The sequence below is a fragment of the Xiphias gladius genome, chromosome 24, assembly GCF_016859285.1.
Source record: "Xiphias gladius isolate SHS-SW01 ecotype Sanya breed wild chromosome 24, ASM1685928v1, whole genome shotgun sequence".
NCBI lineage: Eukaryota > Metazoa > Chordata > Actinopteri > Istiophoriformes > Xiphiidae > Xiphias > Xiphias gladius.
In genome coordinates this window covers 16914689-16934133 of record NC_053423.1, presented here as the reverse complement: position 1 = coordinate 16934133, position 19445 = coordinate 16914689, and the positions used below count along the sequence as shown (strand labels likewise).

Here is a 19445-nt window from a genome sequence, read left to right as displayed (position 1 = left end):
TCCCTGGGTTTGGTTAAGTTGTGACTAATCCAGTTTCCAAAATCGGTCACTTCCAGTTTTTTTTTCCTTTTTTTTTTTTTTTTTGGGGGGCATGGGTCGCCTCAGTCTGTCACTCAGTTCTGTGTTTGTTGATGGGCGGTCTCTGGGGTGGCTGTAATGATGCAGGTGGACCAGTTCTAGTTCAAGTGATGACCAATGGTTTTAGGTAGTTGCAATTTCCCCCCCTAGGTGGCGCCACCCCTTCTGCTGTGTCTCCAGAGGAGGGAGAAACTCTGGAACAGAGAGATGGTCAGGGGAACAAGACTGAATGATGGATTTCTCAAACGTCATGTGCCTTATGAAAATGCTGCCACAACCCAACACAGATGTCAGTGTGTCTCAGCAACAATGTCACTCGAACACTTCCATGAATTTCTACTGCCCCTTTGTACCATGCTGATGCTCTCGCCTTATATCTGGGTGTTTCGGATTTTCTAAAACTTAGTTTCTCCATCCTAAGCTGTTAACTATCTGTCTCTGTTTCTGTAACACTAAAAGTTTCACTCAACCTTATGCCTTGCAGTTGCCTGTCCACATACTTGTTTTGCACTTCTTGTTCCATCTCACATGGGGAAAATAGTTTCGCTTCCCTCTAATGGCTCTGACAGTGAGTCACATGTCTCTACATGCATCTATTCTGAATACTTTTCACTCAGTTCACATATCCACTAGGATGTCGACTCTCAGCAACCTGATAGCACTGGAGGAGAATTTTACTCTCTTCTAAGTTGTTAAGTGCATTGTTAAGCTCTAGTGAATTGTTTATAAAATTTTTCTCTGCTCCAGTTTCCCCTCAATTTTGTTCAGTTCCTTATAATACAATGCAATAGGAGCTGCAGAAAAGAGATAAAACAATACAAGCTTATCTGAATGCACCTCCTCTAGGGCCGCGTGTAATTTAATGTCCCTGAACTAAAGTTACTTATAAACTATTAAAGATTCACATATATTTTTGCATTTAACAGAGAAATAAAAGAAGGTAGCATACTTTATTTGAAGTCCTTTCCCTGCCCTTGCCCTTTTAGTTTTTGCCAGACAGGGAATTGCATAATTCATAGTGCTTGATGGGCACTGTCATTCAAAGCGCCATTCAGTATCACATCTGAATACATATTTATTTATGAATTGCCCTAGATAAAATCTAGTGTCTTACCCTTAAGTGCCGGTGCTTTATTTAGTCAACTGTGTTACAAAAAATATTATGAGTTTGGAATTAGGACAAAAAAAAAACAAAAAACAAAAACAAAACATAAAACACTTGATTCTTACCATTGTTACTGCAGTTTTTGTTGTCTTTGTCAGATGCCTCTTCCTCCACCTTACAGCAAAAAAAAAAAAAAAAAATCAATACACAGGAAATATACAATTAATAAATTTAAACAAAAAAATTAAGAAAACATGTTAGTGGCTTATTGTATTTCTAAAGATAAATATAATAAATAGCTAAGTTTAGAATTTGAAACTTGGCATAGAGTCATGCAGTTCCCAGAATGAAAGAGGAAAGGAGTGGTCCTTACCTGTTTCCTCCATTTCAGCTCACAAAAGATCCGCTCAAAGCACTCATGCATGTAGTTAAACTGGGAGAAAAAAAGCAAACAATTGTTATTCAGCTTTCCAATACACCACCATCAGCCTGCAAAGTCACAGGGACGAGTTAGGTTTTATTTTTTATCAGTTGTCTTTGCTTCTTCTTACTACTGCTTTGATTACATGTGGAGGAAAGTTTGTTGACTGTTAAATCCTTACATGTTTTACTTACAACAACTCATTCTTTTAAAATTACAAAATCAGTCACTCTAACATTGCAACTTCCAACAAAGGGAATACATGAATACATAAACACATTAAAATGCCTGACAAACAAGTCAAACAGCAATGCAGATGCATGCACACTCACGTATGGAGTGAAGATTTTGACCCAGCGAGGTTTCTTCTCTCCTCTGGCGTACTCGAAGCAGAAAGCCATCCCCTCCTCGTCAGTGTCCCAGCGCTGCATCTCCCCCCACTCAAAAGCTATCACCTGGTTCTGAGGGAGAGACAGTTGACAGTAGGTAAGCCTTGTGCATACATAATATAAATCTTTAGCATACACTGGTTATATACACAATTCAGTATTTGGGAAATCTGTTTAGAAGAATATAGGAATGCTTTGGTTTTATTATATTAAGGGACAGCCAAAATTTTATATCCATTAAATAATAATTGCATCAAATAATGCAAGACTACCCATATTTTTGCAAAAATGGTCACAAAAAAAAGGATAAGTTGGATCCTCTACTTGTACTGTATTTTTATAATTTTTTCCAAACTAACACAGATAAACACTCACCTCCAGTGTTCCATCCTCAGTGCAAGCGTGCAGCTTGAAGTGATGGATGCTGATAGCTGTGATGACGTGTCCCTTCCTCCTGGAGTCGCAGGAGCAGTGGGGGAACACCACCTCATTGTACCCCTCACATGTCCGCAACAGGCTCAGGTACTGACAAGTAATATAGAACACACATGTCAGTCATTATCACTGTAAGTAACCAGGTTAAAGTAAAAGTCCAATTACTCTCAAACCCCAGTTACCATGACGTTTGGGCTGTGAACAGAGTTCCCACCTACTCCCAAACTGCATTGTTGTACTGATTATGGCATATTTTCAGTGGCCACTAAAGACAAACCACATACAACAGTAAAAACACAAACATTAAGGGCAACGCACTTCAAATTCAGAAAAGCAACAAATACGAAAAACACATACAAATAGGGTAAACACATGCTACGAGAATTGCTACAACAGAAGTGCTCAGCAACGCAACTGGGGAGAGATGGGCTCCATTTGGATAAACAGCAATGTTACAGATGCTTAGGAAAACTTTGTTTTGCTCATCTAACTGACAGTGGGTATAGTAAAATATACACATTATCCAGACTGTACTGCCTCAGTTAATTTTCATTTATATGTATTTATTTTTATTTAAATGTGGTGATATCTGTACATATAAGAACCCAAAAGTCAACAGAGGCAGCGCTCTTGTTAAACTGTCCAATTAAGCATGTATTTATTATGTAGTTAGCTTCCTTCAGGCAAACTGGAAGCACAAATATTATATTTAAACTTTGAGACCAAATTTCATCCTCCAAAAGGAATTATAACATATTTCAAAACAATACAGACAACAGAGCCAGCAACAAATTACCAAAGAGTCTGCTGAGATAAAACTGTTCTCCCTGGGACGACGGTGTCTCAACCGGCAGGGAGGTCCTCACATCTCCAAAAACGTCAGAGCAAATTTCCAAACGGCAATATTTGACAAACCTGCCACATATTGTAAATCTAAATGGCTAATTTCTTGCGCGAAAAAATATCAAAATTAATAAAGCGTTTGGTTTGGTACATAAAGTCTGATTAGCAGGCAGAGGAATCTGTAATGCTACTGTTATTTCAAAATGAGCCCACCAGTCGCCATAGATTCCAGGAGCACTTCCAGTGTCACTATTCCTGTTGCATGCATTATCTCTATTTGTATACGTTTTCGTATTTGTTGCATTTCTGGATTTGGAGCGTGTTTCCCTGGCAACTGCTCAGCTGTGAAAAATGGCTCAACTTTTAGGTATACCATTTCAGTTTATAACACAAAAATGAATTTGAATAAATTACTTTGGATACAAGATGCACGGGTATGAGTAATAATCTTTCTTTTTATTTCACTACATTCAGTCTTTTTCATGCAAATTTGGATTTCATCCACAATCAGATCACTGAAGTAAATATAAATGAGTGTCGCTTTTATATTCATTCGTTTAAGGTTGCTCTTTAAATGCTTCGAAATGTTATGCTGAGTAGTTACATAGTTTTGAATGTAGTTTGAATTTACACACAGAAGCTCTTATACATGCCACTTTCAATTAATGTTCTACAAACATCAACATAAACTCAATGGCTGTATCTGTGTTTACACCATACATGGCTGTATTCTGATGTGTGAAAAGGTCTCTGACTTTTCTGTCCATTTTTATCTGTTTTGGTGATGGCTCTGGTCAGCAAGCAAAAAGTGCAGTCACCCCAATCCCCTCCCTGAACAAAGACTGGTTTGTGGGACTGACCGTGGCCATCTTGCGCTGCTCTGCCAGTTTCTGCAGCTGGTAGGATTTGTCCTCTGTTTTTATGAATCCCTTCTTCACATCATCCAGTGCCTACACAGACAGGGGGTGGGGTGGATGGGAGGTTGGGGTGGCATGAACAGATAGAACATCATTTATCATTTGAGGTTACACAAAAAAAATATTATCCATTAACACATTTAGTAAGAAGATATTCTGCCTCAAGTAACTGAGTTCAACCAATTACAGCAACAACCTCTTGTGTACATTTTAAGATGGCTATAATTGATATTCTTATAATGACGTATCAGATGAAATTGTGAAAACAATGTGACAGGGAATTATCCCCTTAATTTTCAGCTCAACTCGGCTTTATGAAGATTTATAGCGAGTTTCAGTTCGTTCTTTAGTTGTCTGGTCCACAAAACCAGACAAGTGAACCAAAACTTTTGGTTGTGGTTCACTCTCACCACTCTCATAGCAGTGGAGAATTTAGCAGCTGAATAGCCAGAAATTTCCCACATAAGTTGGTAAAGACCAAAACCAGAGCTAAAAGAGAGTGAATATTGGACAATCACAATTCCAAATGAATAGTAATGTTTCTCTGTAACTGCTGGATTTGCAAAAGTAACAGTTTGCTAACAAGTCTGCCATGTTAACTTAAAAGGTGATGATATGTCAATTTTGTAATTCCCAACTGGCTTCCGCTGCCCCCAAGTGGCCAAGAAAAAAAAAGAAAAAAAAGAAAAAAAAAACAGTTATTGCAGGGTTTAACTATTCTGGATAGGTTTGTTTTAATGTTTGTTGTGAGTGTTAGCGCTGAGATGTGCTGATTTTACTAGAAGAAATCGCTTTAATGGTCACTGCTGAACCCTACATGCCTATAATGCTTTGGGTAGTGCATTTGCACTAGAGGATTATTTTTTCCAGTTTACACTTTACACTATGCTTCAAAAATTTCGGAAGAATTTCACTGGCTTATAGAATATTGTGGTACTCTGGTTTCCTGATTAAGTACGCATGCGGTGGCACATCAAAGCACTAGACCTTTTGTTTTACATTCAAGATGCCATTTGTAGGACTTCTAGATGGTAGCTTAATATTTTGTTTAGGATGTGACTTTAGGTAGAATTTCAGTTGCAGATAAGGGTAAACCTCTGTCTCCATGACAATTTTGAAATCATCTTTGGTGTATTCAATTTTGTAGTCATAAGATAAGAAGGCTGGATAAAATAACACGTATACACTGATCCTGGATGAGTGTGTTTACACTGACTCTTGGAGAAAAAAACCCAGATGATCATTTTTTGTTCCGAGTTCCCTTAAGTTCATGGCAAGTGGGATTCAATTATTGTTATTACCTGGTGAAAGCAATAGTGCAGCGCCAGCGGGTTGTCTCTGAGCAGCTCCTCCTCCTGGAAGCTGAACAACCATTTGCGGAGCGCCAAGCAAGTCCCCGGCACTGCCGATGTATAGTTCTGCACATAAAGCTTGTGGGGAAACTCATTAGGCGCCAGCTTCCGTACTGCAACAAAAAATAGAAAGAATTAGAGGGATGATGATGGGGATGAAGAGGGTGTTTGTTTGTTCATTAAAAAAAATATTCATTACAACCTGTAGCAAATTACCTGCCCTTACTGTCCAAAAGTGTGCACAGACCCCTAGGCCCAATGAATTAAACTCACCAGATGATACAGGTCTTTATTTAGAAAGCTAGTGGTCATGTGATGAAGTCAGTCCAGAGAGGGCTTTTAAACTAAATACATGAGTGTATGTGAAAATCCTCTGTGAAATTTCCCTGTTAAAGACTCAAATAAACATCAAATTCACATAGAGTTCTTACCAAAAGTGTGGTTGATGACTTCAAAAAGGGCAAAGTAGCTTGCCATAATACTGTCCATTCCAACTTTCAGCACTAACGCCTACAGGAAGAGCATTATAGAATCAGTTATGCAAGAAAACATTGTTTGAGAATTTCTTTTACATTATAACATGAAAGTTTATCTTTAATAAAATTTGGATGTTATTTTTTTTCAGTATAAACATACAGTTTTACACATATGGAATATTGTATCATTTCAATTTGCAATCCTCATTGTCATAACTGAATATAAGAACTGAATAAAAAAAACCCATTCAACTGCTCAAAAAAATGGGGCAATAACCTGTACAGTATAACAGCATCATTCCAGCAGATGTCACGTGGTCTCACCTGGTACACCTGGTCTGTGGTGCTGTTCTTGCGGACTCTGACAGAGATGGTGGTCTTGTCTGGCAGGGCTATCCGCAGCTCTACGTCTGTCACTCCATTGTAGTTCTGCACAGTGAAGCAAAACATTTTGAGAACAGCTGTAGAGCTGCATTAACTCATGTGTGGATTAACAAACGTTGTGTGCCTGCTTGTATGAGAGTGCATGAACGCGTTTATCTGTAATTACTGTTAAATACTTCTGGATTAAACTAGAATTACCCCCTCACGGTTGTATGCCTCAACCAACCAGTCAAGTTTCAGTTTACATCCATGTCTGTCCGGACTCATATAATATATGAAGTGAAGACTTTTAAGGAATTTTTAAAAAAGGTGTTAAGTGTATTTGCAGAAGATTATGATGCCACAGTGAAGTCGACCGTTGACCTTTTGGATATAAAATTACATCACTTCATCATTTTATCCTATTAGACATTTGTGTGAAATTTTGTAATAATTAGCATATGAAGTCTTCAGTTATGGCCAAAAATGTGTTTTGTGAGTGACCTTGAACTTTGACCTGTGAGCTCCAAAATCTAATCAGTTCATCCTTGAGTCCAAGTGAATGTTTGTGACAATTTTGAAGGAATTCCCTCAAGGCGTTCCTGATATAATCGAGAATGGGATGGACGGATGTATGTTCAAACAACTTGAAAATATAATGCCTCCAGACACTGCTATCGCCATTGGGGATGCATAAAACTAAAACAAAACAAACCAAAAATTAAAATAAATAAATAAATAAAAACCCCAAAAACAAACATAGAAGACATAATGAAACAATAAATATTATCTATAAGAGGTCTTAATCCTCCAAAGTGTGTTTTCTTAAGTGCAGAATTAAATCAGTAGTACTGTATTTTTTCTGCTACTGTAATTTCTCAAAACACTAGTAAAACAATGCAATTAACTATCTGACTGATTTCCAAACTGGCAGACATGACTGCTAGCCAGCTTCTTTCAAGTAATGAAACCCAACCACCACAAGTTTTGTTGAAACTAGACTAGAAGGGGTTAAATAAATACATTCACAAATTAATTAAATTCCTTAAGAATCTCTAGAATGGGCTCTAATTCAAATATGGGATATCCCTCATATTAGAATTTCTAAAATGAAAGACTGAACTTGATCTAACTGGGAAAGGCACATCAGATGGTGTAATTGACAGGATACTGTACTGCAGTGCTTTGCAAGTCTTATATTGGAGAAAGTTTTGAAAGAGTTACAGAAAAACTTTCCCCACTCGAAGCTAGAACCTGTCAAAGCTGATAATCAAAAATCCCATAAAAATAGATACATCTAGTACAGTCAATATGAGAACAACACTAAATGAGATGCATACCTCATCTGATTCAGAGAGAAACTCCTGCATGATGTCACTCTCCCCGATCACCCGCACAGAGCAAACTAGAGACAAATACAGACAAGATAGGGGTTGGGGGTGGGGGTGGGATCAAAATGAATCAAATCTAATCTAAATGTCCCTTTGCTTGTATCCTGTGTTCAGATTTACAGTATTTTTCATGTGAAGTGAAAAAACGATCACAGCCAGTGCTTGGCCTATTTTCAATCCTGCCAAATTATTTCTGCATGTATACACTAAATTATTCCTTCTTTTGTATGTGTATGTATGGCTATTATGGATTTTGGTGGGTATACATTCATTTTCGTACTTAAACAGCAGCCTTGGACAATGGATCTGTAATTTTTTCTTCGAATGACATATGGTTTGTTAACTGAAAAACCTTTTGTCTTTGCCCATGCTGAAGATATACACACAGGCGGTGTTTTTTTTTTTTTTTTAATGCTAGCAGCCTTTCCATATCAGCCTACCTCGCTCAAGATATTCTTCCAGGCCTCTACGGCGAGCATCCAGCTGCTGTTCAGAGAGGGAGAAGGGCCATTTCCCAGGAAGCTTTGGGAAGTTGAAGTTGGAATACTCCCTCTTTAGGTTCTGATGGAGGATGGCAAACTCCCGGTAGCGCTTTGAGCACAGCTGTCTACCTGACATGTACACATTGTACACCTACGGCCATTGGAACAAAAACAGAAAGGCATTAGAGAAGATGGACAGGATGAAAAGTTTACATCCAATAGATAGTTGTTTTTTTTTTTTTTAGATTTCCACAGAAAAAAACTTTATATTTATATAACTATACATTTTCTACCTATATTGGAGAGGTTTTGAGGGCAGCAACAAGAGGCTATTTCACAAACAAAGTGTAAGTTAATGTGTCAAATCGGCACTCACCACAAACCTCTCGGAGTGCTGCTCTACATGTTTGTATGTGGGAATGGAAATGGGCACAGCCTGCTTGTCACTATAGTCATAGTTTGGTTGGACATCCTCTCCTCCTTCTAATCCATCAGCCTCCTGAGGTGGAACAGAGAGCACAGCCAGAACCAGCTCCTTCTCCCCTGCACGGATCAGGTCCACTACCTGCTTATGGGTGGCACCTTCCACACTCACCCCATTACTGGAGGATAGTCAGAGCAAGAGAAAGATGAAGGGAAGAAAGTGAGCACTGTTTTTCACATGATCAATTAAAGTTTCAACATGGCAGATGATTTGACTCGTTAAATACCAAGCGAACAGATTGAGCATTCAGCACTGACCACAGCAGAACGTGACCGGACATTTACCATGCAGATATGGTGTGAAATTTGTGTAGCGTATATACCAATACCATTTTTTATAAATATTTCAACTTGGGTTATCTCCCAATATTAAATACCAACCTGATACCGGTGCCTTTGTTTCCTCACATATAAATCCAGTGAGTAATCAGTTTTATGTAAAGTAACCTGAGGCCAGGCTGTGGCACTAAAAACTGAGTCGTTGGCCTGCCGTGACTGAATTAATGCAACTGATAGCGGAAATACTAAATTTTATGATGACTCTGATAAAGAAACTGCATTAATGCGTATTGGTCATGTCACAGTTGACAACCAATCCACTTAATGAGGTCAGTATTGGTGATGGTAAAGATTTGTGCATCCCTAATAATAATAATGGCACTTTCATCTCAGATGTGCATTGCATAATTCTAAAATATTTTATTAATTCTGCAAATATGTTTCCTGTACATTGTCCTATTATAATGTGATAGTGTCACATGTTTTGTCCTCCATTGATAAACACAATGTTGGGAGTGCCGAGTAACCAGGTCAGCTCTAATGTCCCCCTTCCCTTTGCTGTGATACACCTCCCTTCTTGGCTTTGCTGAGGCCAGATGGTACCAGCATCAGGTGTCTCTGCTAATCTTCCAATTGGAAACAGCATGACAGACAAATGAAAGGAGGGAGCAACCAAGAGCACAAGCATAGGTCTTTCTACACTATATTCCATGTCTCCATTACTGTTTATAAATGTATTTTTGTGTAGTATAATATATAGGCAAATGGGAAAAGAGTGTGAAGTGAAAAACAAAATAAAACAACGGGAGATGAGGAGAGCTGATTGTATTGTGGGAATAGAGACTGACGTGGCAGCATTCCCCTAAGCTGCTGAACTCAAAAGCAAAACTGGGGGTGCGAGGTGACCAAAAAAAATTAAAATAAAGGGAGGTGTTTTTGTCTCAACACTACAGTGATCCAATCATTCTCTTGTTAGACAAAACAGACACATAGCAATGCCTGTCAGAAAGGTGTCTCGGTTGCTGATCAGCAACAAAGGGGGTTGGTAAAATGTAAATTAGGCTAAGACAACATTAAGAAACATTAACACCAAAGTAGGGCTGAAACCATTTGGTTATCAGCTATTTTCACTATCAATTGATGTAGAGAATATGTTGTGAAGAAGAAAAACAAAAAAAAAATATTAATATGAGCTACAGATAAGCAGGCAGATCTTCACATTTCGTGGGCTGAAGGATATTTTATTTTCACTGAATAAAATATAATTATCATTCATCACATTTTTTAAAATAAGCTAAATTTACGTTATGAGAATCAATGATCAAAACTGATTGAACTGGTTCACTGATTAATAGCCAACTGATTGATCAGCTTACCACTAAGTTGAAGCCTTACAGAACTTCATAACATTACTTTCTCCCGTATATACACAAGAGCACACCAAGGTCATCTTTTCCATTCTGTTTTTTTATTTAATGTTGACTGGGAAATATCTGACATTCCACACAAACAATACTCAGGCAGTAGTCAGCAGAGTAAGTCAAGAAATACTACATGTTAGCTGGTTATCACCAATGAAACAGCATGTTCCCTTTTGTTGTTCATAAAACACTTGAAGTAAAAAGCTGACATGACATAACCAGATGATTCTTCTGAGTTTTTGAAAAATGGTCAAGCTGGTTAATAAGTCACATGATAAGAACGAGTCCTGTCATATGACCAGACAGTGATTTAGCAGTTAAAATCCAGAATACAAAGGTTGGGTAAAACCTCTAAGATGCCTCAGCAACTAGAAGTAAGATCATTGTTCTTTGAATTCTGTTTCTCTTCTCCTTTTTAGTTTATCCCATGGTGAAGTTCACAGTAATACATAAACATATTTTCATTGCTCAAATCCTGACTTAAAAGCTTATGCTGGGCCACAAATACACATGGCCTTTTAAGTAACAAATATACCTGTAGTAATTGTACATGGTTATTTACTATTAAAAACTTTGCAGCACTTAGCCCTTATTGTTAGGACCGAGGCTTACAACCATGGTAGGAGAATCATTGATAGTTTGGTTTAATCATGTATAATTAGGAATCTGCCTTTCTGGATTTATAATGTGAGAGGATCTCATTTCTCTTTAAAATGACAGTTATACATCTTCTAGAAGAATCTTTGAACAAATAATTTACATTTAGTACTCCTCTAGGGAAAGACTGACTGCTCACTTGCCCCTCACTTTTCCTGGCAAGACAGAAAGAGTTTGACCAAAAAACAAACAAAAAAACAAACAAACAAATAAAAAAAAAACAACCGAGTTCTACAAGATGTCTCCAGCATCCCAGCCATGTGTACCAGAACCACCCAGGGACAATGATAGCGATAAAGGACTAAAACAATAGACAACACTTAAAACTGTCCTATGTTAACAGCATGGCTGTTCAGGCTAGCCTGTCAGGAGGTTTCTCTTCAACACAAGAGGCACACACACTCAGACCATATGATGTTGAATTTGAGTGACAACACTCCCATCCACCGTTGCCCGACAGGGTCAAAATACACATCCCCACTATTATGCATATGACAATGCAATGTCAACAAGGCTGTCATTTAAATCCGTCCTCACAACTATGCTGAAGCAGTCACTGCGCAAAGGGCTAGCTAAACTAGACGTTAGCTACCTGGCTCGCTAGCTAGCTAAAGCTAATCAACATGCACAGCCTGTTTTCCAACTTATGTAAGCTGGTTAGCCCTCTAGTTAACTCACTAGCATTAGCTTGGTGAAGCTACACCCCTAACTGTTTAATTTGATAATTAATGCCCGTAACTAGACAAATAACTAGTTAGCTTTGTAAACGGCTACTTTTGTTGTCATAACAAAAAAGTGACGTAGCGTTATACCCTGAAGATGGTCAATGTTAACACATGCTTGAAACTGGATCCACACAGGCTAAACTCGATAGCTAGCCTTACTTGCTAAATCACTGGCTTCGTTGAACGGATAGAAGCTGACTTACACCTCAAGGATCCGGTCACCCTTTGCTATCCCTGCTCGGTCCGCCGCGCCTCCGGGCAAAACAGCGCTGACATGCTGAAGAGGAGCGTACAGTTCCCCGTTGATACTCCGAAGCTGTCCTCCTTCACTAACTTGACCGCGAACATTGAACCCGTAGCCGGATTCCGACTTGACGATCCTCACCACCCGTGGACCTGACGCTACTGTAGCTGCGTGCTGGCCCGCGGTCCCCGCCGACGAACCGGCAACCGGACCGTTACGGGATGCCGAAGGGAGAGCCAACCGAGTTTCATCGCCCTCTACATCCGCCATCTTATCCACAGACCCTACCCCCCTCCCGTCGGTGTCTTCTAGCAAATTCAAAACAACACTCGAGCCCTGTCCCTCGGTAACGTTAGCTCCACAGACCGACTCTGTTGTTGATAACCCGCCCCTGGGAAGCGTCACGAGACACGGCCACACAACGTGACCTACCGGAGGCGTCTCCGAAAGTGTGGTCTGTTCTTGCTCTCTCGTCTTCTCAGTGCAAACGAACCACTTGAACATTACGCACATTACCTGTTGATGTGAAAATATGGGTGACACGTTTATTGATTTTGATTGTATTGTAAATCCCTTTATTCTATCAGCAAATTTTTTTTCTATAAGAAAGTTTTTTTTCGATGGAACCCGTTCCTTCTACAAAAAAAGTAAAAGTAAGAGATGATAGAAATTATAGTTAGAGATATATATTTTTTGTACAGAAATTTAAATCGAATTTTATGGAAATATACATAGAAATATATGTATATATATAATAATTATAATTATTATTATATTTCTATTTTCAAAGGTCTGCAGTACAGCAGTACAGACAGTGTATAGCAGCTGAATAAAAACGTGAATGAACCCTTTATCTACTTTGGTACAATACAGAAACAAGCTGTTTCTCTTTACAGCAAGCTTTTAATGTCAGAAAAGACCTTGTTTCTCTCTAATGCTCACTGATTAAGGGGCTTTTCATCTAAAGGAGAGTAACAACTCATCATATTTAATATTTGTATAGGCTGAGCTGGCTCTATAGGTTTACAGCTACTTGTTTCTTCAGTATAGTTTTAGTTGATTTAGCTGATTTAGTTGTTTTAAAGGTTTTCCTTCCTCTCACTCTCCCTCTCTCTGGCTCTCTCTCTATCTCTCTTTGTCTTTCACTCTCTCCGTTCCTCTTTTCTATCACTGGCTAATTTACTACCTTGTGACACAGTTAAAAACTGGTGCCAAACACTATTATTGTCCCTCCTGTCATGTTATCTTATATAATCCATCTGTACGGGAACCGGAAATCGTGCAATTAGAGGTGCTGGTGACTAATTTTGATTGGTTTAAAAATATTTTTTCTGCCCTTTACACACAAGATTACTCATTATTGCCAAAATGCATCATATTAAAAGAATATTGGTGGCAAAACTTATCACTGCCCCAATGGGCAACAGGTCACCAATATGGATGCTGGACTAGAGTTCAGTAAATGAGTGTTGATCAAAGAATCTGAATGGACAAGAGTGTACGGTAAAATAAACTAATTTTACATTTCATTTGTAAGGGAGGAAGCTTGTGTTATTTCTTATTTCAAAAGTTACATTGTCTTGCTTTAAATTGGAGTTCTTTGGTACTGTAAATGTGCTCTATTACATATACCTCTGTGATACAAGCAACATCATTGACAGCTTTCCTGCCATAACCTGCCGGTGTATTGTTCCTTTCCTGAAGTTAATCTAGCTGTGAGATTTAAGGTATGAAGCCTAGTGTCAACTGAGTTAAACCACTGAAGGTGTTTTGGGCAAACATCAAAAGTATCATAGGCTTACTAAGATTACGGTGCTGACGTGTTTGTGCATCTGTCCAATATCAGCTCATGCAGTAACACACAAAGGACACAACTCTGGTGTTTCAAAGAAAAAAAAGTTTATTAAATTTTGCAGCACAATATATATATGTTGCTTAAATATATATATATAAATATATATATTAATGCCTTCAAGCAGTAGTAAGTATTTCTTCTTTCATCACAAAAGCTGTCAAGAGACACTCTTTCTCTTTCACAGAAAGGCACCTCTCCGTGCTGCCCCCAGGGTGGCGCTTGGATCCTTATTTCTTGCTGATGAAGTACTCGTGGCACATCTGAGTGAGGCAGCACACCATGCTGACAAACTCACGGAAGTCCACTCTGTTGTCCTTGTTTGTATCCAGGTCCTTGAAGATGCCATCTACTGCTGCCTTGTCATTGGCTTTCTGCAGGTAAGGAAAATGTCAGCAAAAATGTAGCCTGGCTGTACACAACCTTCTGACATGGGCGTACACATGATTCCATTTTGTATGTGGTTATTTTAAGACATTCATTGTACTTAAGTTCTCAGCTTCACCCTCACTGATCATAGCATATAGAAGAATGGTCACTTGACTTGCGCACAACCAAATGCTCATGCCATATTGCAATATTTGTGTATTTACTATTCTCAGTATACAAAGCTCTACATGTAAGCCAATGCATTCATGCATCCTTTTGAGTGTGCAGGACTGAGATAGAGAGAGGCCAGATGTCACTCACCCCCAGCAGCTCTCCAAATTCATTCTCAAGCAGCTCTTTCAGCTCTGCCTTATTCAGGCTGAATTTATCCCCCTCCTTGCTAGAGTACTTATCAAAGGCATTGATAAGGAGGCCCATAGCCTGCTGGACTTCAGGCATGATGATAGCTGGTTTAAGAGGACAGAGACAAAAAAGGAGTTAAATAGGGACACATGAAAATTTTCCTCATGTGCCTGTGCTGATTGAACTGTCATCAGAACCTTTATACTGTGCTGGCATGGATTCAGCTCAGATTGTCCTAGTATTCGTTACATATCCTCAGATGGACTCACTGAAGAAGTTGCTTAAGGATGATGCTTTCATTTAAAGCTGCTATGACTCCATCTAGAGGCAGAGTCTAGTTCTGTTAACTTTCATTGAAGTACATTATTACGGATCATGTGGTATAATGGTCAAAATTGAAATGCTAACAAAGGACATTGTTTATATCCACAGCTTCAGGGAGTGGTTGCAGGGGAAGGAAAGGGGGAGGAATGCAGCGTCTGTTTGGTAAAACTGGGAATGAACAGATTTACTCAGATAAGATAGAAGTTCTTTTAATTTTTTTGGCTGAGTATTCCTTTTCAAAATCCGGCATCTTGTTATAAGTCAGCTTCACTATTGTGCCAGTGTTGGTCGAATTTATTCATATATTGTACTTAGAAAGGCAATATATATATATATATATATATATATATATATATATATATATATATATATATATATATATTAATATATCTATATATATATATATATATATATATATATAAAGGAATGCAAACTAATTTTATTCATTAAGAGCTCTTAAGCATCAAGCAGTGGCTGACATTATTACTTTTGTCTCTGCCAGTGTTTCTCTCTGAGTTTTCCATGTTGCTGGATAAAAATAAAACCCTGGGTTTCCACTGGGGCCCAACCACTCGTATTTTCCCATGTCACCGGTCTCTAACACTGCGTGTCTGCCGAGTTACACAGGACATTGTTATGGCAACAGTTAAATCTCTCCTCTAGTGGAACTAGGTAAGGAAGCAGGTCAAGACTTGATTCAAGTCCCAGCATTGATGACAGATATCTGTTCTCTTGATTCACATCATGCTGCTCCCCTCTCTAGGGTGTGGTAAGCTGAGGAAATTGTGGCATTAGAGGGTTTGTAAACAGAATTGTGGAGGAAAAGAGCCCCAAAAAAAACCATATCGCTGTTCAAATGTTTAATTTGGTTGCAATTAAATGCAGGAATCAAAAGTTGCTGCTAGCTTCAGAATCTGCATTGCATCGGTTAAAGGACATTTAAGGCTAAAGTCAGCCAAAAAACTGCCATTGAAGCAAAATGAGCCGTGTCTGTTGCAATGCTGCAAGTTTCACAAACAATGAAGTCATACTTAGCTCAGAAATAGACACAGAGCTGGTAACTTTGCAGTTTATGCTATTTTTGAATTTCACACAATTAAACAGACTAAAACGACATGAAATTTGTGGCATTCACAGGAATTTCCTATTGAAAAAAGTTTCAGTGTAATTTTTTTTTAAAGTCAGTAAATAAAACCACGGAACAAATAAAACCTGTTTAGATTTTCTACTCACCAAGATTGAGATTTAAGGAGATTAGAGAGTAAGAGTCAGTCCTAGAGGAGCTGTAGTGATGGGCAAATGGATGCAAAGGATGCTTTATATATCACCACACCCACTATCCCTCCCTCCGTAATGCTCCTTTCATCTTCAACCACTCCTACTTACTGATGTATTAACTTATTCAGGAAGGATTTACAAAACACTAAAAATTAGCACAATCTATCACCGTAACTTAATAAATGTTATGATCTGAAAATTGCATTTTAACCTGGAATTAGTGCTATTAGTACTGCAGACAGTGTGAGACATATTGAATATGATAAGTAGCAGTGTGATGTGTCCTTAAGGCTGCCCTTTCCAAAACAAACATTCTTCATGCTTGTTACAACTAGAATATAATTAAAGCCAACGTAGTCATGTAACAGTCTTAAGAAAGTTTTTTACATTCTTTTATGCACTGGATTTAAGGAGTTATAGACTTTATGTTTACTGTTAGTTTACTTGTTTTTTTCCCAAGAAAACGATCCAATTATCTTAATTTGACTGAATAAATAGTCCAAGAATTTTATTTAGGGGAAAACTACATTAGATTTGTCTACATTTTTCTTGTCCATTGAAGACTCTTGTTTTGCAAGCTGATGAAAGGAGAGATACATCAGTTACTATGTGAACTGAATCACTTTTTGTAATGATGTGGTCAAGTACAGCTGCTCCGTTTAGGGGTCACTTTTGTTAATCCTTTAAAAGAAATATCTAAGTTTTGTGTAACACACTTTAGCCTTGACCTTTGCAAACACAAATTTCTCCAGATTCTAGATGGACGGGTCATGAGACCAATATTAGAGCTGCTTTTATAACAAAAAATGAAGCTTAAAGTTTGCACCCCAAAGAGCTAACTTTTCCTATTTAATTTTCCACACGTTTTGAATCATAATCTCACTTGCACCTCTCTGTTTCAGTTTAAATGTTTGTCATATACCGTATACCTGTGCAACAAATCCCAAATACGTTTTGATGATTTTTCTGACTTTTCCAAAGATGAAGACCAAATGTGAGGAGATTTCCAATGCAATGTCCTTCCTGAAAGACATACTGCCTGGCAAATTAAAAGGCCAAAGAAATGAACAGTTATGAGGATTGTAATGCAAATTTGGATTGTTGTCTTTCCACTCAATTATCAGAGGACATTTAAATTGTACTTTGTACAACTAATTTCTGGTGTTTTTCTGTGTATTATTGACTTTTTTCTATTTTTATGTCATTATCTTAGACGCACATGATTCCAAAATGAAAACGTTGGGCACACTGACTCAGAGAACTCTGATTGTTATGGTCTTGAATAGGTCCATTCTTCCTTGCAATTTTGTGGTTGAGGCTGTGACTCACAGTCTTATCCCCAAGGCTCATGAGTCATATTGCCAGAAACCAGAAATCAGAGACCGAAAAAAATCAGCACTGTGGCAACTCTGTTTGTATGTTTGTTTCTCTGTGTGTGTGGTCCGTTGTGTGACTTTGTGTTTGTTATCAAAAGTCTTTTCCTGTCTCTCCTCTTTCGCCAGGCTACAATTATTTTGGTCTTTAATTAACAACTTCAATCAAAGTCCAGTAAAGTACAGATCGTTGATGGGAAGTTAACTCTCACCATCATGCATGCCTTCTACAGATGAATTTATAATACAAACATAATCTGAGATATTTTTTTGATTGCACTGCAGTTTTTGACTCTGCGGAAAACATTAGTCAAACTTTTTTCCTGTTGTCTTCATTTCCCATTTTACTAACTCAGATTAGGGAAGCAGTATCCATGGAAGCCACATTCAATATTATTTACAGCTGTGATTCATATGAAACTATTTGCAATGCAGCTGCAGCGGTTTTAACAATTTTTCAAAAATTCATAGCCAGCAGTGATTACCAGTACACTCTTATGCCATCTAGTGGTGAAGGAGAAGTACACTGAGAAGAGAGCATATTTTCCAAGTGACAATTTTGACCAGAAATCATAAAGAAGGCTCCTAATTTTTTTTATATTGTCAGTATCTTTTAATACTGTGGGGGAAGTTTAGGTTCCATTAGAGAGACACATGAAAAACATGACTGAAAATGAGGGGAGTAAAAGATGACAAGTAATAAAAGTCTCCAATTAAATGGAATTCCATCATTAATGTTATTATTTATATCTGTGCTGGCCAAAGTGTCTTCTGTGAATAAAGCTAATGGTAGCTACAATCTGGCGTCCACCCTTCAAAGATGGGGCCAACCCAGGATGGGATCCCATGAGGAAAAAGTAGGGCACTTGGGGCAGTGCCCACTCTGACATTGAACAGTTTTGTTGGGTGTTTTACTGCTGCGATGGTGGGGTAAAAAAAGAAAAAAAAGAAAAAGGGTGGACATATCCGTTCAGCTGTGATTCTAACTAGCAATGTCGGCTCACATCTAAGTGATAGCAAAAAGTAAACAAATATACGGACATGAAGTACTTCCAACAGTTTTTTATAAGCTGCTTGATTAGCTATAACAAGATCACAATAGTTCCATGTAATTTCCCATGGCAACAGCGACAAACAGGAAATTCGGGGCTGATATGTTTGGAACATCTGTGTTATTGTTCAACCGATTAAATTGTCCGCTGAAAGGGGCTGTTTTGTCTGTGTATGTCCAGGGTAGGTGCGGTATGCATTGGCGAATGTTTGCTAATCTCTGAACTCCCACAACTCCACAAAGAATGACTTGAGAAATAAAACCGCAAGGATGCAGATTTATCCCAGTTGACAAGGTTATGACAAAGGTCATGACCTTACTATTAGTAAGTCTCCTCACTAAGGGGAACAAGATTTGGCACATTCATGCTTCTGGAAAGGAATTCATCTTCATAAATAATGATTGTATTGTTTTAGGCTACTTGATAAACATGCAGAATGTATACTGTATGAATTAAGCGACCTCATACTTCTGTGAATGCAGTGATCTCTTTAAAGGAGAAAATGCATCAGCTGCACAAAAGGGAAATTGAGAAAATAGTCAGCAAAGTAGGAATTCATGGCTCTAACCTCAGCTGTGAATTACATGGGCGTGGTGCTTGTGTAAACTGAGGGGTGAATACAAACTTTAGCAACACACCCACCCACACACACACACACACACTCAGAGCATCGTAACCTAGCAACTTGAGTGTTTACCCTGTAACCATGAACACTATTAGGCCACAAAATCAGGCCCTGCCCAGAGAGGTGTGTGCAGGGCTCAAGAGACTCC

At 38.3% G+C, this 19445-nt stretch overlaps 2 protein-coding genes across 2 annotated transcripts; both read right to left on the bottom strand.

Annotated features, from left to right (window-relative positions):
• Window positions 1–12573, bottom strand: snx27a (sorting nexin 27a). The gene is made up of 13 exons (XM_040121596.1): window positions 12021–12573; window positions 8629–8854; window positions 8211–8403; window positions 7720–7784; window positions 6341–6445; window positions 5972–6050; window positions 5490–5653; window positions 4132–4221; window positions 2369–2518; window positions 1937–2065; window positions 1557–1616; window positions 1309–1357; window positions 1–272 (listed from the first exon to the last, which is right to left on the bottom strand). The coding sequence occupies exons 1-13, from the start codon at window positions 12563–12565 to the stop codon at window positions 202–204; spliced, it is 1926 nt and encodes a 641-aa protein (XP_039977530.1). The 5' UTR covers window positions 12566–12573; the 3' UTR covers window positions 1–201.
• Window positions 12574–14015: 1442 nt separating this feature from the next.
• Window positions 14016–16265, bottom strand: LOC120786468 (ictacalcin-like). The gene is made up of 3 exons (XM_040121940.1): window positions 16203–16265; window positions 14604–14749; window positions 14016–14287 (listed from the first exon to the last, which is right to left on the bottom strand). Exons 2-3 carry the CDS (start codon window positions 14739–14741, stop codon window positions 14144–14146), a joined length of 282 nt encoding a protein of 93 aa, XP_039977874.1. The 5' UTR covers window positions 14742–14749; window positions 16203–16265; the 3' UTR covers window positions 14016–14143.
• Window positions 16266–19445: the final 3180 nt, after the last annotated feature.